Raw genomic sequence first — 24,093 nt, 5'->3', positions numbered from 1 at the left:
GAAGAACTGGAGTGAGTAATCTGTTGCCTACTGTGTCCATACTGATAGCTCTTGGCCTGAACATGATTTGAAAACCTCCGAGGTAGGAGACATGGTTGAAAGGCTGAGTTAAATAGGAAATAAAGATATCTTATTCCCACAAAAAGTGGAATATGTATGATAAAATGTGACTAAAACATCTCTTCCCACTTGATTATACCACATTAATAAATAAAAGATGCTCTGTTAGATCAGAAAATGATGAGGTTGTGTCTGGTTTTAGTCTATATTTTATAATCTATTGGCTAAGTCCACAAAACCTAATACTGGGTGGGGAGAGGTGGCCATGGGTGAAGGCTGTGGCTGGAGTAGGTTCCGGTACAGCTTCTGGAAAAGAGAGAGGAATTAATTGAAGTTGACCTGCAAAGAAATAGAGACTAAGCCAAGTTCCCAGTGTGACCCGGGGCATGACATAGATGCTAGCCCTTTGCACTCGGAAGTCGAGTGTGACTCGACACGGTTAACATCGGTAGCAGCTCGTATGTTGAGCCACACTCGACAGGTAGTTTCACCGTAGGGGGAAGGGGGATTTTTTTGTCTATTTTTCCAGTATCTTTTCTTGTTTTCATTAGCATGAAAGGACAAGTAAAATGTAAATGCAGAGATGGTACACTAACTTCCAGGGATAGATTATTATCCACTAACTTAGAGCAATGTCTAGATGCTCCATATAATCACACCTCACCCTAACAAAAAACACAAAGATTGTGTTGTTTGTTCTAACAGAAAAATCAAAGGAGGAAGAAGAGAGACGGTTTATATTTGCCAAACATGTGAATGTAAACCAGGTCTTCATGTGGGTGAATGTTTCAAAAAATATCACACCATGAAAAATTATAGAAATTAAAATCACTCTTTAAATGTATCAATAATTTGAAATATAAAGAAATCCAAATAAATAAGTTGGCATGAAAAGAAACTCCAATTTTTTATTCTACTGCCGCACTTTGTAAAATCTGGGGTATTTAAAAAATTAAATCCCGAGTAGAATAAAGGAATCGAGAAAAAAGCAAGCGAGTGCAAAGAGTTAAAAGTGAGCAGTTTAGGTAATCCAATACTTGGGATTATGGAATGACGTTAGCCTTTGTTGATTTTTAGAAATCTGTATTTTAGCTGAGCACCGTCTCTTTGCTTCATCCCAGGACTGTATCTTTTGTATTCATCCTGACTGAAAATTCTTTCCCCAAAATTAAAATGTAGCTCAGAGCCAAAAAGCTTTTCAGGAAATATAAAATCAAGGAACCTTTATGTTCCTTCGATGTCCCGCCTGATCATGTTCCTGGGACCTTGTGGGAACAGTCATGGCTTAGCAAGCGTGAGCGCTCTGTCATGGGACATGCCGTACAAGTGACCGTCCTGTGACCTTGGGCAAGTCACTCCATCTCTGTGACAGTGACAAGTGGGGGATTGGACTGGAGGGGCCCCGTCCTTCCCTGGACCTCACAGGAACTGCCCAGTGGACACGGAGGTGCAGTGCCCTGATGCTCCCGCCAGGAAGGACCTGTTGCCTCAGCAGCTGGAAGTGTGGCCTTCGGTAACACCTGCAGCTGCCGGGCCCTTCAGGGATTGCCTCAGCTGTAGGTCACTGCCCTCTCCATGGCTCACATACAAGACTGAAGGGAAGATAGAAAGCCTGGCACATGGGGTCCCAACCCAGGACAGTTCTGACAGACCAGGACACTCCAGAGGTGCCTGGGGTTTGGCAGAGGCTGGCAGGACTGCTGTGCAGCTCATTTGCTCTTTTTGTCAAGTCCTGCTTCTGCCCCTCCCTCCCACAGATAATCCCCAGTAAACACCCTAATCTTCATGCCAGAGTCTCCTTCCTGGAGAAAACAACTTGTAGCATTCTCTGAACAAAAGGGAGGGTCGCCTAAGAACTGGTTTTTAAAATGAAGAAGACTGGTGGTCACTACATTTAGGCTCAAGCCCTGTGTCCCTTCCACCTCCCATCACAGAGGCCAGCCACCCTCTCCCTTGACGCCTGGGACATACGCTCCACTTTTAAAGGTGTCCTTGATATGTACTTTGCGGTGTTTTTCTCTTCATACAAACGTTCTGGCAGTGGCTGGGCATCCAGAGTGGGAGTTGCCACAGCTCTGTCCCTTCGGGAAGGTGCTGGAGGCTCCAGCCGCCCAGGGTCAGTCCCGTTTGACCTGAGCTTTCAACCTCGAATCTTCACAAGCTGCAAAGATAAAAGACTTTGTGGTGACATGGGATTTGTTTTCTTCTCAGCCTGTGGAATTTATTCTTTTGGCCACTTTAGCACGGGGGCATTTCTACCATGTGAAAGACAGCTGCTGCTCAAATCAAAGTAGCATTTGATGGTTGAACAAAGGAAAGCTGAATGTTTATGTTCATCTCTTTCTGGGTCCTCACAGCAGGAAAACTTTCTGTCAGGGTAGAGAACCTGCTCCGTTGTAGCATTATAGTACGTGAACAGAAATAATATTTTTAAACAAAAGCAAGAAGCGTAGCAACTGTTACAGAGTTCCTGTTTATTTTCTCCTTCCTCCCTGACAGATTTTGAAAATCTGTGGGAGGGATGGATGAGCACAGAAGAGCTCGGTGGAGGAGAGAAGGGTGACGTGGGAGAGAGGGCGCCATCCAGAAAGAGATGCCGAGGGGAGAATGCCCAGCCATCCTGACAGGGAGCAGCTCCTGCCTTTCCCAGGGGCAGGAAGGGCGGGAAGAGCCCACAGACATAACTGTTAATAAGGGCTGTAATGACAGATCTGAAATACATGGGAAAGATGCTTGGGGTAGCAGGAAAATTAAGACTTTGAAATCAGACAGATCCACGTTCAAGTCCCCATTATCATCTTTATACAAGACCTTTCAGATCCTCAGTTTCCTCACCTGTAACGTGACAATTGATCCTGCCCTGTCAGATCTGGAGGATTAGCAATAATGTGAACAAAATGCACAGTGCACGCTGGGTCTGCAGCAGGCGCTTCATGAGAGGCGGTCACTGACGTGAGTTTTCTCCATCCAGGCACAGATTCTGGAATTTGGCTTGGCTGTGCACGAGAAGTTCGTCCCTCAGGATATGAGACCCCTCCACAAAAAGCTGGTCGACCAGTTCTTTGTAATGAAGTCGAGCTTAGGGATTCAGGTACGTACACTAAATATCCATGGCCGGGCAGTCTGACCAGAGCCATTTGCTGCTGCTTAGAGGCACAATGAGGTATCCAATAGTGACATCTTTTGGTTTTTCTACCAAACTGCACCGTTTTAGCAGAGAACCTTCAAATATCAAAACTGCCTTTTCTGCTATTTGCCACGCTTACCTTTTATGAAAACAAAAATGCAAAGTGAGGGAAGGCTTAATACTACAAAGATTCCATGACAATGAGGATGTATATCTAGCATACTGAAATCTTTCATGAGTTATTTTGCCGGTATCATTACTGCATGGAAATGTTTTCTTTGCCACGTCTTTAGGAGTTCTCTGCGTGTATACAAGCCAGCCCCGTCCATTTTCCTAATGGCAGCCCTCGTGTATGTAGAAACTCAGCACCTGCTTCTATGAGCCCAGATGGTACCAGGGTAATTCCTAGACGCAGGTAAGTCATATTCCAAATTATCTCACAATTTGGCATTCCCACAAGATGATCTGGAATGATTCTCTCATTCTTTATGGCACAATTTGTCAAATACGCTATTTCTTAATGAAATAATTTACCCGCGAGGCAGCTGCAGACATCTGCCACTGCTCAAACAGCAGCAGCATGGGAAATAAATAAACACAAACATTTGATTATATTGAGGCAAACAGGAGACAACAAAATGGGCTGTACTTTTTTCCCCTTTAGTGTTATACCATTCCAGCATATGATGAAGTGCAATTTGGAGACTGAGCTAACGACCTGTTTTTTTCTCCCCCCTCCCACTCCCCGAACAGCCCATTAAGTTACCCAGCTGTCAACCGCTACTCTTCCTCCTCACTGTCCTCACAAGCTTCTGCTGAAGTAAGCAATATTACAGGGCAATCAGAAAGCTCTGATGAAGTCTTTAACATGCAGGTACTTAATGAGCTTTTTGTCTGGTTGTGTTTATTCCTTTTCTGTCTCAATCATGAGCGTTTCTGTTCATTCTGCTGTGCTTATGGACAGACCTAAGGACAAGGACTTGACATAAGGACAGACCTTTAAGCGCTCTTACTGCTTCACTGTTCTCGGGAGTCTACGAAGATGTTTCTCTCAAAATTGCCCCATCGTTCTAAGAAGACATGAGCAAGCGATAGAGAAGCTCGGGCCATGCTGGGTCAGCTCTGAGACCCTGTTGTTTCCAGTTGCTTCTTTAGTCCAGGACTCTCGGACCACATCACCCCCCGCTAGCTGCCTCTTAGCATTTCTAAGTGGCTTTTTTAATTTAAGAAGACATGGTTTGAGGGTCTGTTACCACATTCTCTCTACTTATGTACATGTTGGAAAATTTCTGCAATGAAAGGTTTCTTTTTTTTTTTTTACATAAGAAAAAAATGTAGTTTTCAGGGATTTTAGAGCCAGTATAACTCTTGCAACAAAACATTCTATTTAGACCTGCTAATACAGCATTTATGATAGTTTAGTAAGACTAAGCTGAAATTTTCCACACCACTATCTTTGGAAAGGGGGCATAACACATATTTCCAAATTCATGCTTTGAACACACTCTTTGAAGATATTGAGAGAGCACATTCTATGCCTTTTAAAAGCACTCACCTATTCGTATGCCCTAGGCTGGAAGTCTTTCTGCTTATACTGTAGTCGGGGAATGCACTGCTACATGATATGAAGTCACAGTACATAGCTGGAACTAATGGGAACGCATTCCTTTGGCAGCAATCAAAATCTCAGATTCTTGATTAATTCAGACAGGCCTCTTTACCTGTCTTAGTTAGCAAGCATTTTGTATATTTCTAAATGGCCTTTTTTCCCCTTCTCTTTCTTGTTTTTCTGCTAATGTGAAGAAAAATGTTGATTTTCTTTCGAATATGTCAGTGTTGTGTGACGCCTCTACCTGGGGTGTGATAACAGCTCCCTGTGTATTTGCAGCCAAGCCCATCTACCTCAAGCTTGAGTTCTACTCACTCCGCTTCGCCTAATGTGACAAGTTCTGCTCCATCGAGTGCCAGAGGTCAGTGCCAGGGTGCGGGGGAGACTAATGGTACCCACAGAACCTTCCAGCCCCCGAAAACTGGGGCTTCAGTTTCCCAAACTGCGGCAGCTGCCGCACACTCGGGTTCTCTCCTCCAGACAGGTCCACCACGCTGATGACTCTACCTCCCCTTCTCTTCCCAGCTTCCCCCTTGTTGTCCGACAAACACAAACATTCCAGAGAAAACTCCTGCCTGTCCCCAAGAGAGAGACCATGCAGTGCCATCTACCCAACACCGGTGGAGCCTTCCCAGGTACTCATGGTGGGATGGGGAAACTGGAAAACAAGGAAAAGTGTGATGGCTCACTTTTCTCTGCAGAAACACACTGGAGCTGCCAAAAGCAGCCAGCTGGGCAGTGTCAGACAAGTCCAGCCTGGTGAAGAGTGCACTTCTCTTCTCAGGCCTTTGTTAGGAATTTCTGTATGAGTTGTATTTCTGTCAGGGACACGTGGTTTGTCACCTGAGCAGCAAAGCTGAGAGGGAAATGGGAAATTTTACCCTCCTTGATCTGACTTCATGTTTCACTGCTGCTTAAACGTGTCAAGGGACAGTTGGGTGAATGAAATGTCTGTGTGTGTGTGTTTGTATGGGGGTGTGTGTGTATTTGTATGGGTGCGTGTGTGTTTGTATGAGTGTGTAGCAGAAATCCAGTGGAATTTCTTACATTAGCAAAACAGCCTTGAGGAGAAGCTGCTGCCCCGTAGCCTTTTGCCTGTACCTGTTGCAGAGAGCTGCCATCGATTCCTTTCTGAGGTACGTGCTAGCGCACGAGCAATTCCCGTCTGCCTTTGCCGTTCTTCCTGAATTCATTGAGGGAAGGCCGGTTGAGTCCTTGGGTTTTCCCTGTCAACTCACAGAAGTGAGGGAACATGGCCCTCACCCTCCTCCTGAAGTCGGTTTTGAAGCGAGCCCTCTTAGTAGGAGTGAGAGCGGGGCTTGAGGTTGGCCCTGGGGCACTGCAAAGGCTTTGAAGGGTGGTTTCAAAGTTGAAGATTTATGTATAGCCCAGAGCGTGACAGATTACTTGGGATAATTTAGAAAAATAGTTATTTCCACTTTAGCTAGTTTCTCTGTTTTTCTACACCATCCTGGCAGATGTCTGTAGCTGCATCTGAAAGTGGATCAGAGTGAGTGGGATTTGGCTCGAATGGTTTCTCTTTGCTGATTGTGTGATCTTCCCTGGAGTCCTGGGACACCTCCTCTGTGTGACACTGGTGTCTTGCAGAGATTGTGTCCAAGTGCGTTTGGCAGGACCAGCTGACCAGTGTTATTTCCCTTTGTCACTTGAAGTCGTGAGGGCATTTCCCTGTTTCTCCATCTGCTCCAGGAGAACATGTAGCCAGCATGGTGAACTCTGAAAGCCTTCCCCAATTAGTTTGCTTCTGGTAAAATCGGAAGCACAGTGTGTGTGTTACCAAAATTTCAATAGTACACTTTGCTATAGCACATCTACTTTTAAGGACTTGGCACTTTTTCTTTTAATATATGCAGTAGAACCATGTAAAACTGGCATTTTTGTAGGTTAAAAATTGTAGAATATTGACCATTTCATATGCTTTTTGCCTAATATAGGATTTGAAAAATGATTTTATTTTTTAAAATTGACATATAATAATTGTACATATTTATGGGGCACATAGTGACATTTTGATACATATAATGTATAGTGATCAGATCAGTGTAATTAATATATCCATCATCTCAAACATTTATCATTTTACTGTGTTGGGAACATTCAATAATATAGAATTTTAAATGTGCAGGGGTTAAAGTCCATTCAGTCATGATTTTTTGACCTTTCTCCTTTAACTCTTACTTGTGTTTCATATTGCCAGTCTAGCATTTATATTTATAAAGAACACCATAGTTCAGCTACTATTTACCTTTTAATTTTTTTATTTTATTTTATTTACTATTTATTTTTTACCCTATGTTTTATTATGAATGTTTATCACTGATATTTAAAATTAATACAAACTTTTCAAACACTGTGTTCTTTTTCTTAAAACCTAAAGCTCTTCTCCCCTTTTTTCTTAAATGTAACTGAATTCTTTGTTCCTAGGCTCATCATACCATATAACATTATTTTGAATAAAATGTTTCACTAAGAAGATAATCATCTCATATTCTGAAAGGTCTCCTATGTCAGTATATTTCATCATAAAAATAGACTCTTGTACCTTTCCAGAGGATGCTGTTTAATCATATTGGAGATGGGGCCTTGCCACGCAGTGACCCAAATCTTTCTGCACCTGAGAAAGGTGGGTATGAAGCCAGCCCCTTTGTCAGCCCTGGAATGTGGAAGGGTTTGTTTTGTCCTCATTTTCTCAGTCTTCCATGTGTCTATGTAGAAGGCAGGGCTCCAGAACTTTGATGGTCAGGACTAGGGGATTAATGAAAGACAGTCATTTATGATCCATTCTTCAAAAACCATTTTCTTATAAGATTTAACAGCAGAATCTGAGTGAGTTAGGAACTCCCCCGTTTAATGGCTTTTTGTTGTCATTCAGCGAGTCACCAAGGCAATGTCTGCTCTTCCTGAAACGAAGTTGCCAATTAGGCTCCTTATTCAGCATGATGAAAATAACATCTCCTCAGACTGATTCTGTGGTCCCATCCTTTGTCTCCCTCACAAAGCTCATTCTCCAGCTCATCTGTCGTGTGTGGTGACTCAGATACAGCTCTCGTACAATTAAATACCATTTAAGAATGGCAACCCAGTGCATAATGGAGTGTGCCCTGCCTCAAGGTCACACAAAAAAGAGAACCAAACCCATGCATAGCAGTAAATAGCCAATTAGTATCAGTCTGTGCAGCACGGCAGAGTTCTGAAATGAGACTTCCTCAACTACAGGGGTAGGGGCTTGCAGCCAGTCATCTATTCGCCGCTCCCAGGGTTGAGCCTCAAAAATAGGAGTGGCTCCCCAGGAAATGAATCAAGAGTCGCTAATGACAAATGCTGGGAAAGTGTGCTTTAATTGCCCTCATTAAGAACTAGACTGTATTGTCATTTGGGTACACTGATACATTAACATTAAAACCTTCCTTGGGATACAGAAATCAGTGAGGCCTTAGCCAAAATTATTTTAAGATACAAATAAGCTTTAACGTTATAAAGCAAACATTGATCTTTATCAGTAGAATTTAGGAATGCCATATTTTTCTCATCCCGGATTTTAAGAGTGGTGACACTATCCCATTAATGAAAGTGCTAGTGGTAAAATGTTGAAATCCCTGGCATGTCCATCAGATGGCAGTATCAGCACAGGGAGTAAGCCGCCGGAACTCCAAGACTTGTAAACCTATTTGCATAGCGGCTCCTTACAAACTGTTATGTTCTGCCCTTGTTCCTAACAGGGTTGCTGCATAGTTCTGCATCTTACTGAAGCATAGAGCAGACAGATTACAAAATAAGAACGATATATTCAGTATTCCAACTTAGTCTTTTAGGATATACTTCAGTGTAATCCATGGGTTTCAGAAATAAGAGCTCTTTCCTCAAAGATTTCGCCAAGGAGATGATGTGGCATGACTGTTCTTTCCCAAGAATTCTGCCAAATAATTAAAATATTAGTATGTCATTGCCTTCTGTCTTTTCTTAGGTGTCACTTGTCCAGAAATTTCCACTAAAACCCAAGTTTTAAAATAGTCTAGTGACCATGTCTTCTGTTACCCAGAATCTAAACACACTTGTAATTCTCAACAAGTTTCTACACTCCATTATAGAGACTTATAGTTCTGTTTGACAACTTGAGGGAAATAAAGAGATGTGCTGTCACCCAGTTAAATGTCAACTATCCCTGGAAGGCAGCCAATTAAATAAAGGTTTAGTATTCAAGAGGTTTTCTGTTTGGGTTTTTTTTTTTAATCCAGCTAATTTTTTCATTCTGGATAATTCTTTCTTCTAAGATCTCAAGCATTCTAAGGGCAAAGCTGGACTGTGTGTGTTTAGCTGTGTTATTCCCTTCCAGCTGTGAATCCCACTCCTAGCAGCTGGAGCCTGGACAGTGGGAAGGAAGCCAAGAACATGTCGGATAGTGGGAAACTTATCTCTCCCCCTGTCCCTCCAAGACCCACACAGACTGGTGGGTATTTGAAGCATTTGAATAATCACTTTTATAAAATAACTTTTACTGACAACTCCAACTTGTCCTGAACTCCTCAGAGAAAGGTAGGCATTTTGTTTCTGAGGTAAAAACCTTAGTAGCTTCATAATTCCTTTACAGTGTCCTTGCTCTTTCCTGAACTTCTGTTACTTGGGGGAGGGGGTCAAACAATGGTCCTTTCCTAATAAACCCCTCAGACAGATTTTGTAGGGTATTCTCCTCCAAGGTAGGTACCCTAACCTTGCTAGGCCACTAGCATTTTCTCTGTCCTTTGCTTTGCACACTTCCTTCTTGTCAAACCTCTGCTAACTCAGCCACTTCCTTCAATCTTATTCAGGACTGACATCCAGGGTTTCAGGTTGCCCCTAAATAGGAATTAACTAAGAGTGACTTTGATAGGCTTGTGGGGAAGACTAACCTCACACCCATTTATCTGTTGCTTTGAGAGGACTGTGTTCAAGAGCAGTATTTCTCAAAGAATTGATCCAGGGCACTGTTTCCCTAGGGTGGTGGTGAAAGAAGCAAATTCTCAGGCCTAACCTCAGGCCTACTGAAGCAGAATTTTAGTATTCCTGGGGTAAGACCCTAGAATCTGTATTTTTACCAAACATCATTTCTGGTGATCCTTCTGCTCACTAAATTTTGAGAACCACTAAAAATGGATCTTAAGAAGCTTCGTTTATAAATGTGTAGCAATAACAGGCCCCCTTTCATTCTGAACAAGCAATTTGCTTAGTGACCTACACTAAGTTTTTAAGAGGGGCCTTCCCTACTTTACTGTCTGCTTATTCCGGTAATGAAGAGAATCTTTTCAGTGCTTACATATGTCTAGAGTAGGTTTGAAGCTTTACAAATACAACTAGCCTAAAAACAAGAGAAAATAAGCTGGACACAGTGGTTCCTGCCTGCTCTCCCAGCACTTTGGGAAGCCAGAGCGGGAAGAGGAGGATCGCTTGATGCCAGGAGTTCAAGACCAGCTTGGACAACAGAGCAAGACCCCCTCTCTACAAAAAAATTAAAAATTATCCAGGCATGGTGGCATGCACCTGTAGTCCTAGCTACTTGAGAAGTAGCTAAGGCAGGAGGATCACTTGCACCCAAGAGTTCAAGGCTGCAATGAGCTATGATCGCACCACTGCACTCTAGTAGCTTGAGCAAAAGAGCAAGACCCTGTCTCTTAAAAAAAAAAAAAAAAAAAAAAAGACAGAAAATGTGATACTATTTTTTTCATGGCTTTTCCTGGATTGATTATTCATGTTTCATTTGCTATATTCTAACATCTCCCCTTCTTCACCTCTTTTTAAAATAAATTAAATGCTACCCAATTTGTTCTATACTTGTCAAAGCTAAAAGTCAAGGCATCAGTAAATTTTGAAAGACATATGAGATCTTAAAACAGAACAAGAAATAACTTTAAGCTGCATTAGTGTATCAGCATGACTGTGGAAGACTAAGACACATCAGCCAAACTGTTTATATTTCATTTGCAATGTTTTATATATATATATATATTCAGGCAGTCTCCAATTTAAACCTGATTGTGTCCCTAAAGTTGGAAGCTTGAAAGCATTTTTTAAGTAATAATATTGATGGTAATTAGGTTCTTAGGCCAGTTCAAACCTCAAGACAAGGACACTGATGAAACTATTTTAGATCTCTGGGAAAATGCCTTTCCAGAGAAATCTCTGCAAGTGTGCTCTGGGCACTGGGGCCACCATGGTGGTTGATGTCAGTGACTGCCTGAGTCAGGAGGACGAAAGTCTCAAGACACAGTCAACTCTGACTTTTGCCACAGTTATGGCAGAAATACAGTTCCCAGCCAGGATCAGTTTCTCTCCACACACGTGATTTTCGTCCATAATCAGCACCCACAATTGGCAGGATAGGAGAACGAATGTGACACGTGGTGACAGCATGCCCCAGCGTGCGAGAGGGAGGCTGCACACCCCACAGTGTGAAAGTGGCCACTCTCCCTGTTCCCTTAGGACCCAGAATACACAGGTGACCTCACCTTTCCCATGTTAACTGGCAGGGCTGCCATCCCTTCTGCACTGATTGCTCTCATGGTCTGTCCTATGTCACCATCTGTGGTTACTGTTGTGGGGCTCTGTAACTGTCTGTCTTTCTTCCTTTCAGCCTTTCTGTAGTTTTCTTATGAATTACAAACCTCACTCTGACAGCTGGGAGAGTGGCAGCTAATCACAGAGCAAGATAGCCTGGATTCACTGACACCTGCCTATGTGGAATTGGGAAATGTGCCTTCCCCTCACCCTGCTGGCTGTGTCATGGCCAGCTTCTCTATGCCTTTATCCACACACGCTCACAGGGAGCAGTGCCTTTACACACCTGCGTCCCAGATGTAGAACTTGGAAATCTAGTGGGAGAAACAAAGAGATGCTCTTCTTTGCCATGATGATGAAATCCATAGTGTGTCACCACCAGGGGACAAAGGGAAGACCTAAGTAGGGGGAGAAATGGAAAACTGCACACCTCTTGTATGTCCATGGCCAAGGGTTTTCTGTTTTGGGAATACTGAAAGTATGGAAGGGGGGCTGATTAAATATATTCCCATGGAGCTATCCTAAGCTGCCCAGGTGGCCTTGCTCAGGCCAACGTCAGCAGCTGTTCCCCAAGGACTACTCTCTAGCACCTTACACCTTATGAAATAGATCGAGCAGTGGAGAATCATTTGGATTTTAGAGAAATGGAAAGGACATTGGACCAGTTGAGGGCCCTGTCATTTCGGTCAAATCATTGTGTATACCCTGATAACTTTTCACTAATCATCACATGTCTTGGTCATGCCATGCTTTGTGAGGAACCTGTTTTGGACAGGCCTCCTTTAGTTTCTCCCCTGTCCCTACCCATGCCCCCACACCCCCTGCTTAGGAGATCTTTGTGCACTGGATCATCTGTCTGGGTTTGTAACACAGATGGCATTTGCACATGGTCAACAGTCTGGTTTTTCTTAATTGAAATGTTCTCTCTCCATTTTCAGCTTCACCAGCAAGACACACGACAGCAGTATCCCCTTCGCCTGCTGGGCGATCTCCAATGAAGGTACAGCCCCTTCTGTAGACTGAGGCCAGAGACTGGCCCAGGTTCCTTTATTTCTCAAAGACCCATCCCGAGTATATCAAGAGGTGTTTTCATTTGCAAAGAACATATAAAGAAGGGCTGGGGGGAGACGGGCAAGAAAGCAACACTGGGCTTTCCCCTTGGGGAGCCGCCTCCAGGAATGCAGCATTTGTTTTCAGATTATTAGCCTCATTCTCCAAATGGTAGCAATGAGAACTTACAAACTAGAGTCAGTACATATACTGAATGAGGAAAGATATGTGGTCCCAACAGACCTCTTAGGACATTTCAGCCTAGTCTTTTAGTTTAAGGCCTATCAAACAATACACACACACACTCTCTCTCTCTCTCTCTCTCTCTCTCTCTCTCTCTCTCTTTCTCTCTCTCTCTCACGCACTCACTCACTCACTCACTTAGATAGAAAAACATCAATAATCAAGATCTACAAAATATTATTCTGTGTCTTTTTGCCTGTATCATCAACCTCACCCATTATGACAAAGCTAATCCCAACTTTCTACCTTTTAATATTTTATGCCATTTACATTAGAAATACATACTTGATCATGAAAAACAAGGCAGTAAAATGGATAAAAAAATTCCTAGGAACAAACTAGAAAGCTTTACAGGTCAGACATTTGAATTAGCCTGTAGACATAGTCTATTTAATACCTCTAAACACACAAAATCCCTCATGAAGATAAAGAATAATATTTAGTCTCTATCCAAATTGAATCAGACTGGCTGCAGGGAGTGTCAGTACATATGAGTGGTTGGTGTTCAGAGCTGCTGCCCCAGAGGCAAATATGAGGTTGAAGTGAACGTTGAAAGAATGATTTTGTACCTGAGTGACTTCGGATTTACACGCACTATGTCCTTTTTGTTGATGAGATAGTTCTAGTTAATGTGAAAAAGATAAATTAGCCTCTACAAACACATAGGGGCAGGTTGCGATCCGTTGCATCTGCAATGCTAACGATATTTGCTGATAGCAATTGAGAAACTGGAAAACAAAAGCAAAAATAATGAAGAAGAAACTCAAAGAAATGCAGCTTCATTTGCATTGCCTAAATTTCTGATGTAGAAATTTGCTGGTAAGTGTGAATTATTTGCTAGTTCTGTTGTCATCTGCAATGCAGCTGTTATCAGAAAGTACATGTGACAGCATTCGCTCCAGAAGCCATCGCCTGTCATCTTGATGTGATGGGAAGGAAAGCAGTGTGGGTTTTGCACACCTTGACATTTACACTTACAAAGAGCTCCCACATGTTGCTATGGAATTATCATCTATGTGTTTCAACTTGATTTCACGAAGTAGTAATAGACAATAATTAGTCTTAGAGAATAATTCTTAAGCCATAAAAAGAACCCAGGGGCAGAAAATGTTTGAGTAGCTACCAAACAGTCCTAGTTAGCAAGCTAGTGTATGCTACCTGTCTGCAGACCTGCATATATTTTAACTGGCCATATGCAACCTAAAGCCATGTCTTTACAAATGGAGTTCGAAGGAAGAGAAAGTAGATCGAACATTTGTGTTATAACTCCTGGCTTACGTTAGGGGGCACACTGCTACCGAGTTATTATACTAGCTCTGCAGTGCGCTGCCTTAACTGATAGAATTTAGTGGGGTTTTTTTTCCCAGCAATGAAATGATAGGTTTAACCCTACAGAGAAGACTGAGCTGAACTGCCATATTTTGAATTTCAAGTCTAATTTTTAACGAAGACAGCAGTGAATTGGGGTCTGTTAATTGGCCTTGCGTAATTTTAGGCTCCTATTAAATGAAAGGATTTGTGTCTACCAGCATTCTTATAAAAGAGAGACCACAGCAAAGCTAGCCTAGGCCAGCATTTCTCAAAGCGTGTTCTATATAGAACATTAGTTTTCTAGGATATTATGTGATAAGTGAAAAAATGGTCTGTGGTCAAATAATTTAGAAAACACTGGGCTGAGCAAAGTTCTTTAGGTTTCTTTATTGTAAGACTTTAACATGCTAATATGCTTTGAATGTGCTCTAATATAGTATGCAGCATTTCCCAGTGGAACCCTCTTCCACAGAGCACCTCTTTAGCACTCATTTTTCTCACGATCCCAGTTGGGAAAACAATAATTCAGATGCCAGATGGGTCAGAGGGCTGACATAAATGAGCGAAGGAGGTTGGGTGGGAACATGTGGAATAGCAGGAACTGTGGTCCACTTAAGAATTCATGCCCCATCTAAAGGGGACAGCCCCCACTTGGCTTCAAAAGATTACCTCCATTAAGAGAATGTGTGCTATTGTTGTCAGAACTTCTAGTTCTGAAATGTGAGAAATCTGGGGTTTCATGTGAAATTTTCCTGTTCTTACAAATTAGGAACTAAATCAGGTTTTCACTGCAGATGAAAAGGCTCACATCTCAGGCCAGAGCTAAAAGGGCTGCCAGCTTGCAGCTTCAGCTCAGGGGTCTGGAGCTGGGGTGGGGGAGAGTGTCCCACCCAGATGTCCACAGCTGCCCTGTCATTCTGTCCTGCAGCTCTGAGCTCACGCCCTGCTGAGCTAGAATAGTGAAATAGCACCCCCAAAGCTCCCCTCACCAGTTCCCTCTCTTTCAAACTACAGGACTAATTGCGTGCCTCCGAATTCTCTTATTGATTGCTTTTATCCCTCTATGTGAAAATGATAAGGAGTAAAAGGGGCAGTGAGCTGAACGCTATTACTGGTGGGCCTGGCAGACACAGGTCTGTTGTGTATTTTAGTGCTACCAATGACAACACTCAAATTTGAGTCTGGCTGTTTGTATTAGTCCTCTCAGGCTGCCCTCACAATACCCCACAGACTGGGGTGGCTTTAACAGCAGGAATTTATTTTCTCCCAGCTCTGGCAGCTAGACGTTCAAGATCAAGGTGTCCCCGGGCTTCGTTTCTCTCACGTGGCCTTTTTCTCCGCGTGCCCGCATTCCTGGTGTCCCCTGTGTGTCCAAGTCCGTCTCCTTGCGAGGACACTAGTCAGATTGGATTAGGGCCCACCCTAAGGGCCTCGTTTTACCTTAATCAGCTCTGTAGAGGCTCTGTCTCCAAATGCGGCCACCTGGTGGGGTACTGGGGACTGGGGCTCCCACGTGTGGCTTTGCAGGGGAGGGGCACAGGTCGGGCCGTGTCTCCGCTCCTGACGCCGCTGTCTGTCCCTTCCGCGCCCGTGGCAGCAGGGCTCCGTGCAGTCCTTCACCCCGTCTCCGGTGGAGTACCACTCGCCAGGACTGACCTCCAACTCCCCCGTGTTGTCGGGCAGCTACAGCAGTGGCATTTCTTCTCTCAGCCGGTGTAGCACGTCGGAAACCTCAGGCTTCGAAAATCAGGTGAACGAACAGTCGGCGGCTGCGCCGGGGCCGGGGCCCGAGGAGCCGGTGCGCAAGGAGAGCAAAACGCCACCGCCCTACAGCGTGTACGAGCGGACTCTGCGGCGCCCCGTCCCGCTACCTCACAGCCTCTCCATCCCCGTGGCCGCAGAGCCCCCCGCCCTGCCCCCCAAGCCCCTGGCGGCGCGGCCCGGCCACCTGGAGAACGGGACCCGGAGGACTGAGCCCGGCCCGCGGCCCAGGCCCCTGCCCAGGAAGGTCTCCCAGTTATAAGTCACTTTTCTATGTACCCGAGACGAATTCTTTGCCCGTTTACAAAATAGGATGGGACGACATGTAGTGTAGGCACTTTAATAACTTAGACCTTTCTTTCAATGGATGGAATTAAAACTCGCTTCTTATTAATGTAATGTTGCACAATGTTAAAAAGTTATGCTGATCTAGAAGTCGCCAGCTGTTACACGAAGTATGGCTGAATTTCATTAAAACGTTTCTCACTTGAAAGTGGTAAATAGGGATAAAGACTCCTTTTGTACCTTTTTATGTTCACTTTTTTTACATAGTTTAATCTTAAAAACCAATACGATATTGTCAAGCAATGCAATGAGTGATAATGTTGTATACTTTTTACTGAATACTTGATACTCCGAGAAAGCTTATTAAGTCAATGCACACCCTAACACAATGGTCCTTACTTTAGCAGACTTCTGTAAATAAGGCGAGGTTTCTGGCCCTGAGCAGCATGATCGATGCAGATCATCAGATTTAAAGGTTAAAGCAGGCTAGTTAGACAATATCTATACTTAAAGAGTTGCAAAGGATTGGGACTGGAGTTGTTTTGTTCTTGAAGCAAAGTACTTATATAAGGTTGCTTTTGCTGTTTGACAGCTGTCTACATTCTTAAAATTCTGCTTTGTGAATTGGTTGCTAAATCCTTTACTACCCTGGCACCATGGTATCTACTGTATTTCTTTTCAAGGTGCAATTTGCTTTCAGAGTCCCAATCAGCTAGATTAAGCAAGAGACTCCAGGAGAAATGTTTACTTGAATTTTGTGCTTCCTTACTTGATAGTTTCCTATATAAAATTTGTCATTGAAGAAGAGCAGATGTTCAAGTGTTAAACAGGCACAAATTACTGTGTCCCATTAGCAAGAATTCAGGAATCGATACAGGACAGTATTAAATCAATAGTGTAAATGAAGTAAAAACCTTGGTGAAAATATATTAGCATGATTAAATGGCAAAAAGACTTACAAAAGGCAAGGGCATTAACTTTCCATTCTGCACAAAATAAAAAATTCCTCACAACTCTCCATTCTGACCAGTGGAGCTTGTCTTCTTAGCTGACCTGTTGTCCTTTGGTTGAAGGAGGATGGCCGTAGACTGCTCTAGCTTGAGTATTGCGACTTAGCATCTTAGACCTAGATAGGGATGCTAATGCCACAGTTGTAGGAGTGTGAAAAGAGCACCTTGTATGTAGTAATGTATTTTGTATCTTAGTTTTTTCTTTTACTGACTGTTTATAACACTCAATTGACAATAGATATGAACTGTATTTTAAATCATACTGTTAAATATTTTCCCTCTTTTGTTGGGAAGCTCATTTTAGTTTAACCGCATTTGTTTTGTTGATAGCTTACCTGGAAGGCAGTGACCACTTTTTTATATTCTCTTAATGAAACCATTCAGCAGGTATACGCTGTTGAGGCTGGTTATAGAGGTTTTCTATAATAAATGTTCAAGTATTTTTGTATATAACTGGTTAATTTTAATAAGAGATACCATTATGTGTAAAAAAAAAAAAGTAAAAATTAAAGCAAACAGTTGTGGATGCAGTATGATTGTTATAATTATGCCAAATACTTTATGTATGGAAAAAGAATATTTGTACATATGTGCTTTTAACAATAATTCTGCCATATTGACTTTACAATTTTGAATGTTGGAAAAATTAATATATGTTAAATATTTATGTTTAGTGAAAGTGTTCATAATTGAGAAAAGGAACATATGCATTTTAGCTTTGTATCTTGCAAGTTTTGCAGTCAGAAATTTTTTGAACTAGCTTTTGCTTTTGATGATAACACTTTGTGTTTGTAATCACATTCACATATATATACACACACATATATATAAAGTTCCATTTTCTGTTGCTTTAAAGAAGTAAAACCTTCCATTTAAATAAGATGACATGCATAAGATAACAAAGCTTCTTTGATTTCCTTTTCCTGTGTAATTTAATAGCTTCGTTGACTAGTGCTTGAGCACAGTATAAATCAGTGTTATTTGCTCTTGAAGCCATTTTTTAAAAAAAATTTTGGCAGTGAGCAGTTGAATTTATCATGTGTGTGTATTTCTGAAGCAGCTACATAGCAGATCATTTCAAGAGATTCTGTTAGCTCAGATGTTCATGTTGGTTGCTGCTGAATGGTAAATATTAAATAAAATTACCAGATTAATCTTAATATTTCTGTCTTTATTTTGGTCATTAGCATGTGTTTACCTGGAATAGAAGCTGTATAAACCCTTGGTCTTATCATAGTGAGATCTTCAGACTTCTTTGTTCATTGTTCCTGTTTTTGTTGTTGTGCCCATATTGATGCACTTCATTCTCACTATAGTTCATTTATGCCTTAGAGAACAAAGATTAAAAAAGTAACAAACAGTATGAGTTAATATCCCATGGAGAAGGTAACATTTACCTGGTTGGCTGACCATTCATTGGCCTAACCACAGCCAATTTAACAAACCAAGCCATCAAAATTTGATTGCTTTAGAAAACTTGACACAAAACAGATAACTGTACATGGGCATAGTCGAATGCTACCCTTGCCAGCTGTGGCAAAATCTATCCACATGCCAGCTTTGCTCCCTGGTTTTCATGAAATGACAGGAAATACATTTGACAAACACTGCTGTGTGGGTGAGGGGATAGTTTCTGTTCACCCTGGAAGATCAACTCACAATAAGGCAGATTAATAAGAGAAAGAGATTTATTTACCATGCACAGGGGGAGAATCACAGAGTGATTACCCAATATCCCAATGGGGTCCAGAGTTTATATACCCTCATTCTAGAGGGGAGTGGGAGGTGAGGCATATAGGTAATTCTGTTTAGGGACAATAAATGGTTACTTGGGAAGATGAATAGATACTTGGGAGAATGAACAGATAGGGGTAAATAGATTGACTTGTAAATGATTCTCTTTGGAAATTTAACTAACCTGAAAGAAAGGTATTATCTGTAAAATGGGTTGGCCAGCTCTGGTTGCATCCTTAGTCTTCTTTCCCACAATATATTGAGATAACTGGGAGGGGAAGGAAAAGCAATTGTTCTTTGGGATAGATCTTTCTGGTTTTATACAGATAGAAAGAAAGCCCCTTCCAATGCCTATTGATCCTAAGGGCCTTTAATTCAAAATACTCTTTATACCAAGGAATCATATTTTGGGGTGAAAATCCCTGAGCTCCTTCACTGCAAAACCCATTGACTACAAGCTTTCTGTTAATAAAGACTGGCTTTTAATTTGGTGAAATGTGTCTATGCTGTGTTAGTTTTAGGACATTTATGCAAGCAAACTATTGTCTAAAGCTTCTGTCCCATTAAATAGCAAAACCCATTTAAAGGCCATTGTCAATGTCCTCCTGATTGTTTCTCAACATTAACTAAGTGACTTTAGAGCATTTTTGGATCACTTTCATTACAACTATATTTCCATTCTACAAGCATAATTACCATAAGAATAGCTCAGTTTACTATCTAAGTAGGCTTCTCCCTTGATTATTATTGATTGTTCTACAAAACACAACAGAGAATAACAAGTTGCACAGTTTTGCCATTGTCTGATCTTTACACATTAAAAGGTGCCTTGTACCAAAATGTATTCTTGGTTATTGAAGTAAGCCTTGCCCTCCTTATATAAGAATACCATAAAAAAGTTTTGAAAAATTGACAAAATACCAATCCCTTAACATAACTGTTATTATTTTTTACATATCCCTTTGTCTTTTTCTACATGTATATATTACATAATTTTTCTACACTGTTGATTGCCGGGTTCCTCAAATACCACCAATATAATCTATTGACAATATAGGGCTGAGTTCATTACTCACTGTCATAAGAGAGACCCATCTATTGATAGTATCTTAGAAGCACAAGGGCACGGTCAGATTTTGTTTAAATTTCTGGGTTTTGTTTGTGGGGAATCTTTCAATGAGCAGGCCTTAAGTAGGATTGAGTAAAGATCATGGTGTGATTGTTTAGGATTGATGGAAACAGCAAAGCAAGGATTTTGAGTCAAGGGGTTCAAAGAGTTGTAACACATAAACTATCAATCGGCAATTGATGCTTTTTGTTGAAAAGTTGATGAGTCTGTTGACAACTTCCTGTTAAGAAGTATACAGTTATTTGTCTGGGCGAGAGACTTCTGGAAGATTAAAGGTATGCTAATGAACATTGGAATAGTAAAGTCATGTTCTTGTAGACATAAGCTGTATGAGTTCATGGTTTCAATTTTTAACATGTATGTATTACATGTTATAATCACAGTGTACTCAGACAACTCTTATTTTCTTAGTACTACAGGTATGTAAAAAGCAAAGAATATATTCCACATTTTATTTAGCCATTTCCCTGTTAATGAACATTATTATTTCCAGTTTTTTAGTACTACAAATAACAAAGAAAAGGGGTGGGAGAAGGCCATTTGTGGGGAGGTGATCAGGAAAAGTAAACCAGAGTATGAGTGGTTATGCAGATTCAAGTCAGTGCTTTCTCCATGAGAAGAGTCTTCCGTGATTTAGTCATTTTTTCTTCCTAGCTCAGAGAAGGAGCTACCCTCACAAATGGAGATTTCCTTTATAGATGTCAATTTCTCTTACAAAAGGGTAACTAATACCCTGTTTTCAGGTATTAGCTTCTCCTGTGTCTGCCCTTACTCAAAAAATCCTTATTCCAGAGGAACATATGTTAGGGTAGTATATTCTGGTCTCCTATAAGAATATTGGAGCAAAAGTGTTATGTCAATTTTAGTGCCACCAGCAATGTATTTTCATGGCAGTTTTTTCAAGATTAGATATCGATGTGCTATTTCATTTCTTTGTTTTTTGCTAACTTAATATTAATATGTGGTAAGAAAATTGCTGCCTTAAAGTTGGAGAACATATCAATTAAGTATTTTACAGAATCTCAGGCTAAGGACATTGATATCTTGATAAAGGAAAGAAAAAGGGGAATCTTGACCCAGTCTGCTCACTCAGGGAACTGGCTCCAAGATGATGAAGTAGATGAAGTGCCTGATGTGTTTGTACTTACTGAAGGGAAACTTAACACTTCATAAGAGAGTTGAGCGATGGATTAACTAGATACATGGAAAGTTGTGCAAGTGGGAAAAAAAAGCTAAATAACTCCAGAGAGAACAAAAAATTTTTTCATAAGAAAGTAAACATAACTATAACATACCATGTGGGTCAGCTACATATAATATTAACATAGTTATGGAAACATAAAATTTATATATTGATCTAGCCCAAAATTATAATGTAATTTTATTAGAAGGATGAGGGTAAGACAGGAATTTGTGTGAGTGGAGAATAAAATAAATTCTCATCTTCCATAAAGGGATGTCAGTAGATAATGCCTAAAACTTAATGGCAATCGAAAGTAGCAATATAAGAAACATTTTTACTTAGATATAGCAGGTTAAACATTAAAAAATAATTTTAAAAATTGAAAATAGTTGCCTCTTGGGAGTGAAAATGGCTTGGGGCCTGGGATGTTTGCTTCTATTTTTTTGCAATGGCTTGTAAGCATGACTGTGATGCATTTTAAGAGAGTGAGAAAAATTATACAACATTCAGATACCACAATACTGGTTTCACTTCTCTTACTTTTTGCCTCCTTTATATCGCAAACCAAATCAGGATCTGGACCTCTTTGAGAAGTATGTGCAGGGTTTGCAAACAGGTGTCTACTGAATTAGTATGTGTAGCAGGTAGGAGGAGGTAAAGACAGAGGACTTTCTGGACCCATATGAAACTCCTCCTGAGCAGAAGTGATTGGCAGAGAGACCAGCCAATTTTTATCCTATTAAGCCCCATTTTTTTTTTCTTTCTTTTTTTGAGACAGAGTCTTGTTCTGTCTCCCCCAGGTAAAGTGCACTGGCGTCATCATAGCTCACTGCAATCTCAAATTCCTAGACTCAATGGATCCTCCTGCTGAGGCATTCCAGGTAGCTGGGACTACAGGCATGTACCACCTCCCTGGCTAAGTTTTCTATTTTTTGTAGAGATGGATTCTTGCTCTTGCTCAGGCTGGTCTTGAACTACTGACATCAAGCAATCCTCCCACCTTGGCCTCCCAGAGTGCTAGGATTATAGGTATATGTGAGCCACCTCACTCGGCCTTGTTAAGCTCTTTGTGATGGGTTTAAGTCTCCTCTGTTCTTCAGTAGCAGCAGTAAGCAGCAAATAGGAACAATTTTTAGACAGAGAGCTGTAACATAATAGGTTCATTGCCTGATGTGTGGCTACACTGAGACACCAAGGGTTGCAGCAGAGAATGTTTAATTGTAGGGCTGGTGATTGAGGAAACATGAAACCTTAAATCTGTCTCCTGGAGAGGTTTGGGGACAAGGTTTTTTAAGGGATCTGGATGGATGGTGGGAAAGATGGTGGGCTGAACTGAGAGACTGCTGATTGATCAAGAAGCTAGGAGTGAAGTCATGAGACAGGGAGATGAAGAGACCACATTCTTGTGCAGAATCAGTTCCTTGGTGGGGGTCTTCAGACTGGTTGGCATCAGCTGTTCTCCTGGAGTTCAGGATCTGAAAAATAACTTAAACAATGCTTAAACAAAGGTCTCATGATTCTACCATCAGTGATCCTGCCCACAGGAACAATGGAGAAGCAGGTGCTCAGCACACTATGTGATTCTCAGTTCAGTGCAAGGAAGTGGGTCAAAGTGCACCAGTGCACCCTGGTTAATGGCTAACACTAGGGTCACTTGAGGCCTGGCTTGTAATTCTTGTTAGCCCTGTGAGGATGGTCTCAGAGATTGAAAGGGAACACTACAGGCATTAACAGTTTAAAAGTTCCTTTTGTGTCAATAGTGTGAATTTTCTCATTGTGATAAAAGCACACAAAGTTCTTGATATGACTTGCTCCAGAACAGCAGTTAAAAGCCCCAGGTTATTTTCTCAAGAAGAAGAAGAAAAAAAAAAAAAAAAAAAACCGGCAAATGCAAGGTGAGTGTTAAGAGGGCTCAGGTCTATAATAAAGAAATTTGGGGAGGGTGTTCTGGCACACCCATTCTTCCTGCCCTCACTTTCTGTAGATGGCACCACGCCACCCTCCTTCCTCACCACCCAACTTACCCAAACCCTTGTTCCAAACCCAGAGGAAGAGGTGCTCTCCTCCTCAGGGTCAGACTCTCTACCCATGCATCAATCCCATCTCATATCACCTCCTCTCAGTCCTCCCTCACTAATGAGGAAGTAAGGGGAGCTGGCTGTGACCTTTGACCCCATTCATTGAGCTGATCTGATGGCTGGGCATGAAGACCAGAACAGGTATAACTGGACGTTTACTAACCCTATTTACATCCGGACAACAATTTTTTTCTGTCTTTTTTATTTCTTTTGGTTAGTCAACTTTCTAAACTTAAGAATTCATAAAAAGTAGGCAGAATTAACTATTAAATTACAAAACTTCTGTATAAGTCAAAGAAAAAGATAGCTAAAATAAAAGAGCAAATGAGACTAAAAAAACTTTTGCAATAATTATGACAAGATTAATGTCTTTATTAAGAACTCATCCAAATTGAGCAAACTTAAGACACTATTAAGATGTATAGTATTGGAAAGGAATGGAGAAAGGATGATAATGGACATATAATTTACAAAAGATGAACTAAGAGTGGTAAAATAACCTTTCTACTAATCAGAAAAATAGAACATTGGGTGGGTGCAGTGGCTCACACCTGTAATCCTGGCACTCTAGGAGGCTGAGGCAAGAGGATGGGCTAAGGTCAGGAGTATGAGACAAGCCTGAGCAACAATGAGACCCCCTCTTTACAAAAAATAGAAAAATTAGATGTGGTGGTGCATGCCTATAGCCCCAGCTATTTGAGAGGCTGAGGCAGGAGGATCTCTTAAGCTCAAGAATTTGAGTTTGCGGTGAGCTATTATGAAGCCATGGCACTCTAGCTGGGGCAACAAAGTGAGACTGTCTTAAAAAAAAAATAGAATAGTGAAGGAACATTTGTTCCTTATTAAAGTAAATGCATAAAATGACAGCACCCAATTACAGGAAGACTATGGTGAAAGTTTTACTCATTGATGTAACCGGTGGCACTAAATTAGGATACCTTTGTCAGAACACAATTTGGCAATA

The 24,093-nt window shown here is 41.5% G+C and overlaps 1 protein-coding gene across 7 annotated transcripts in view; it reads left to right on the top strand.

The window, feature by feature from the left end:
- DOCK4 (dedicator of cytokinesis 4) overlaps nucleotides 1–18,165 on the top strand; it is a 424,117-nt gene extending 405,952 nt beyond the window's left edge. For 2 of the 7 annotated variants that reach the window (XM_012736139.2, XM_012736137.2), the window contains 9 exons: nucleotides 3,032–3,151; nucleotides 3,481–3,602; nucleotides 3,941–4,061; nucleotides 5,076–5,157; nucleotides 5,322–5,431; nucleotides 7,368–7,440; nucleotides 9,151–9,264; nucleotides 12,284–12,345; nucleotides 15,550–18,165. In XM_012736139.2, coding sequence (XP_012591593.1) covers nucleotides 3,032–3,151; nucleotides 3,481–3,602; nucleotides 3,941–4,061; nucleotides 5,076–5,157; nucleotides 5,322–5,431; nucleotides 7,368–7,440; nucleotides 9,151–9,264; nucleotides 12,284–12,345; nucleotides 15,550–15,972 — 1,227 coding nt within the window. In that variant the 3' untranslated portion in view covers nucleotides 15,973–18,165. Of the gene's footprint in view, nucleotides 1–3,031; nucleotides 3,152–3,480; nucleotides 3,603–3,940; nucleotides 4,062–5,075; nucleotides 5,158–5,321; nucleotides 5,432–7,367; nucleotides 7,441–9,150; nucleotides 9,265–12,283; nucleotides 12,346–15,546 lie in introns of all 7 variants that reach the window. The other 5 variants (XM_012736138.2, XM_012736136.2, XM_012736141.2 and 2 more) reach the window with 4 other exon arrangements.
- The last annotated feature ends 5,928 nt before the right edge of the window (nucleotides 18,166–24,093 follow it).

This window comes from Microcebus murinus, chromosome 9 (assembly GCF_040939455.1).
Source record: "Microcebus murinus isolate Inina chromosome 9, M.murinus_Inina_mat1.0, whole genome shotgun sequence".
In the NCBI taxonomy this organism is placed as follows: domain Eukaryota; kingdom Metazoa; phylum Chordata; class Mammalia; order Primates; family Cheirogaleidae; genus Microcebus; species Microcebus murinus.
This window is presented reverse-complemented; position numbering and strand designations above follow the sequence as displayed.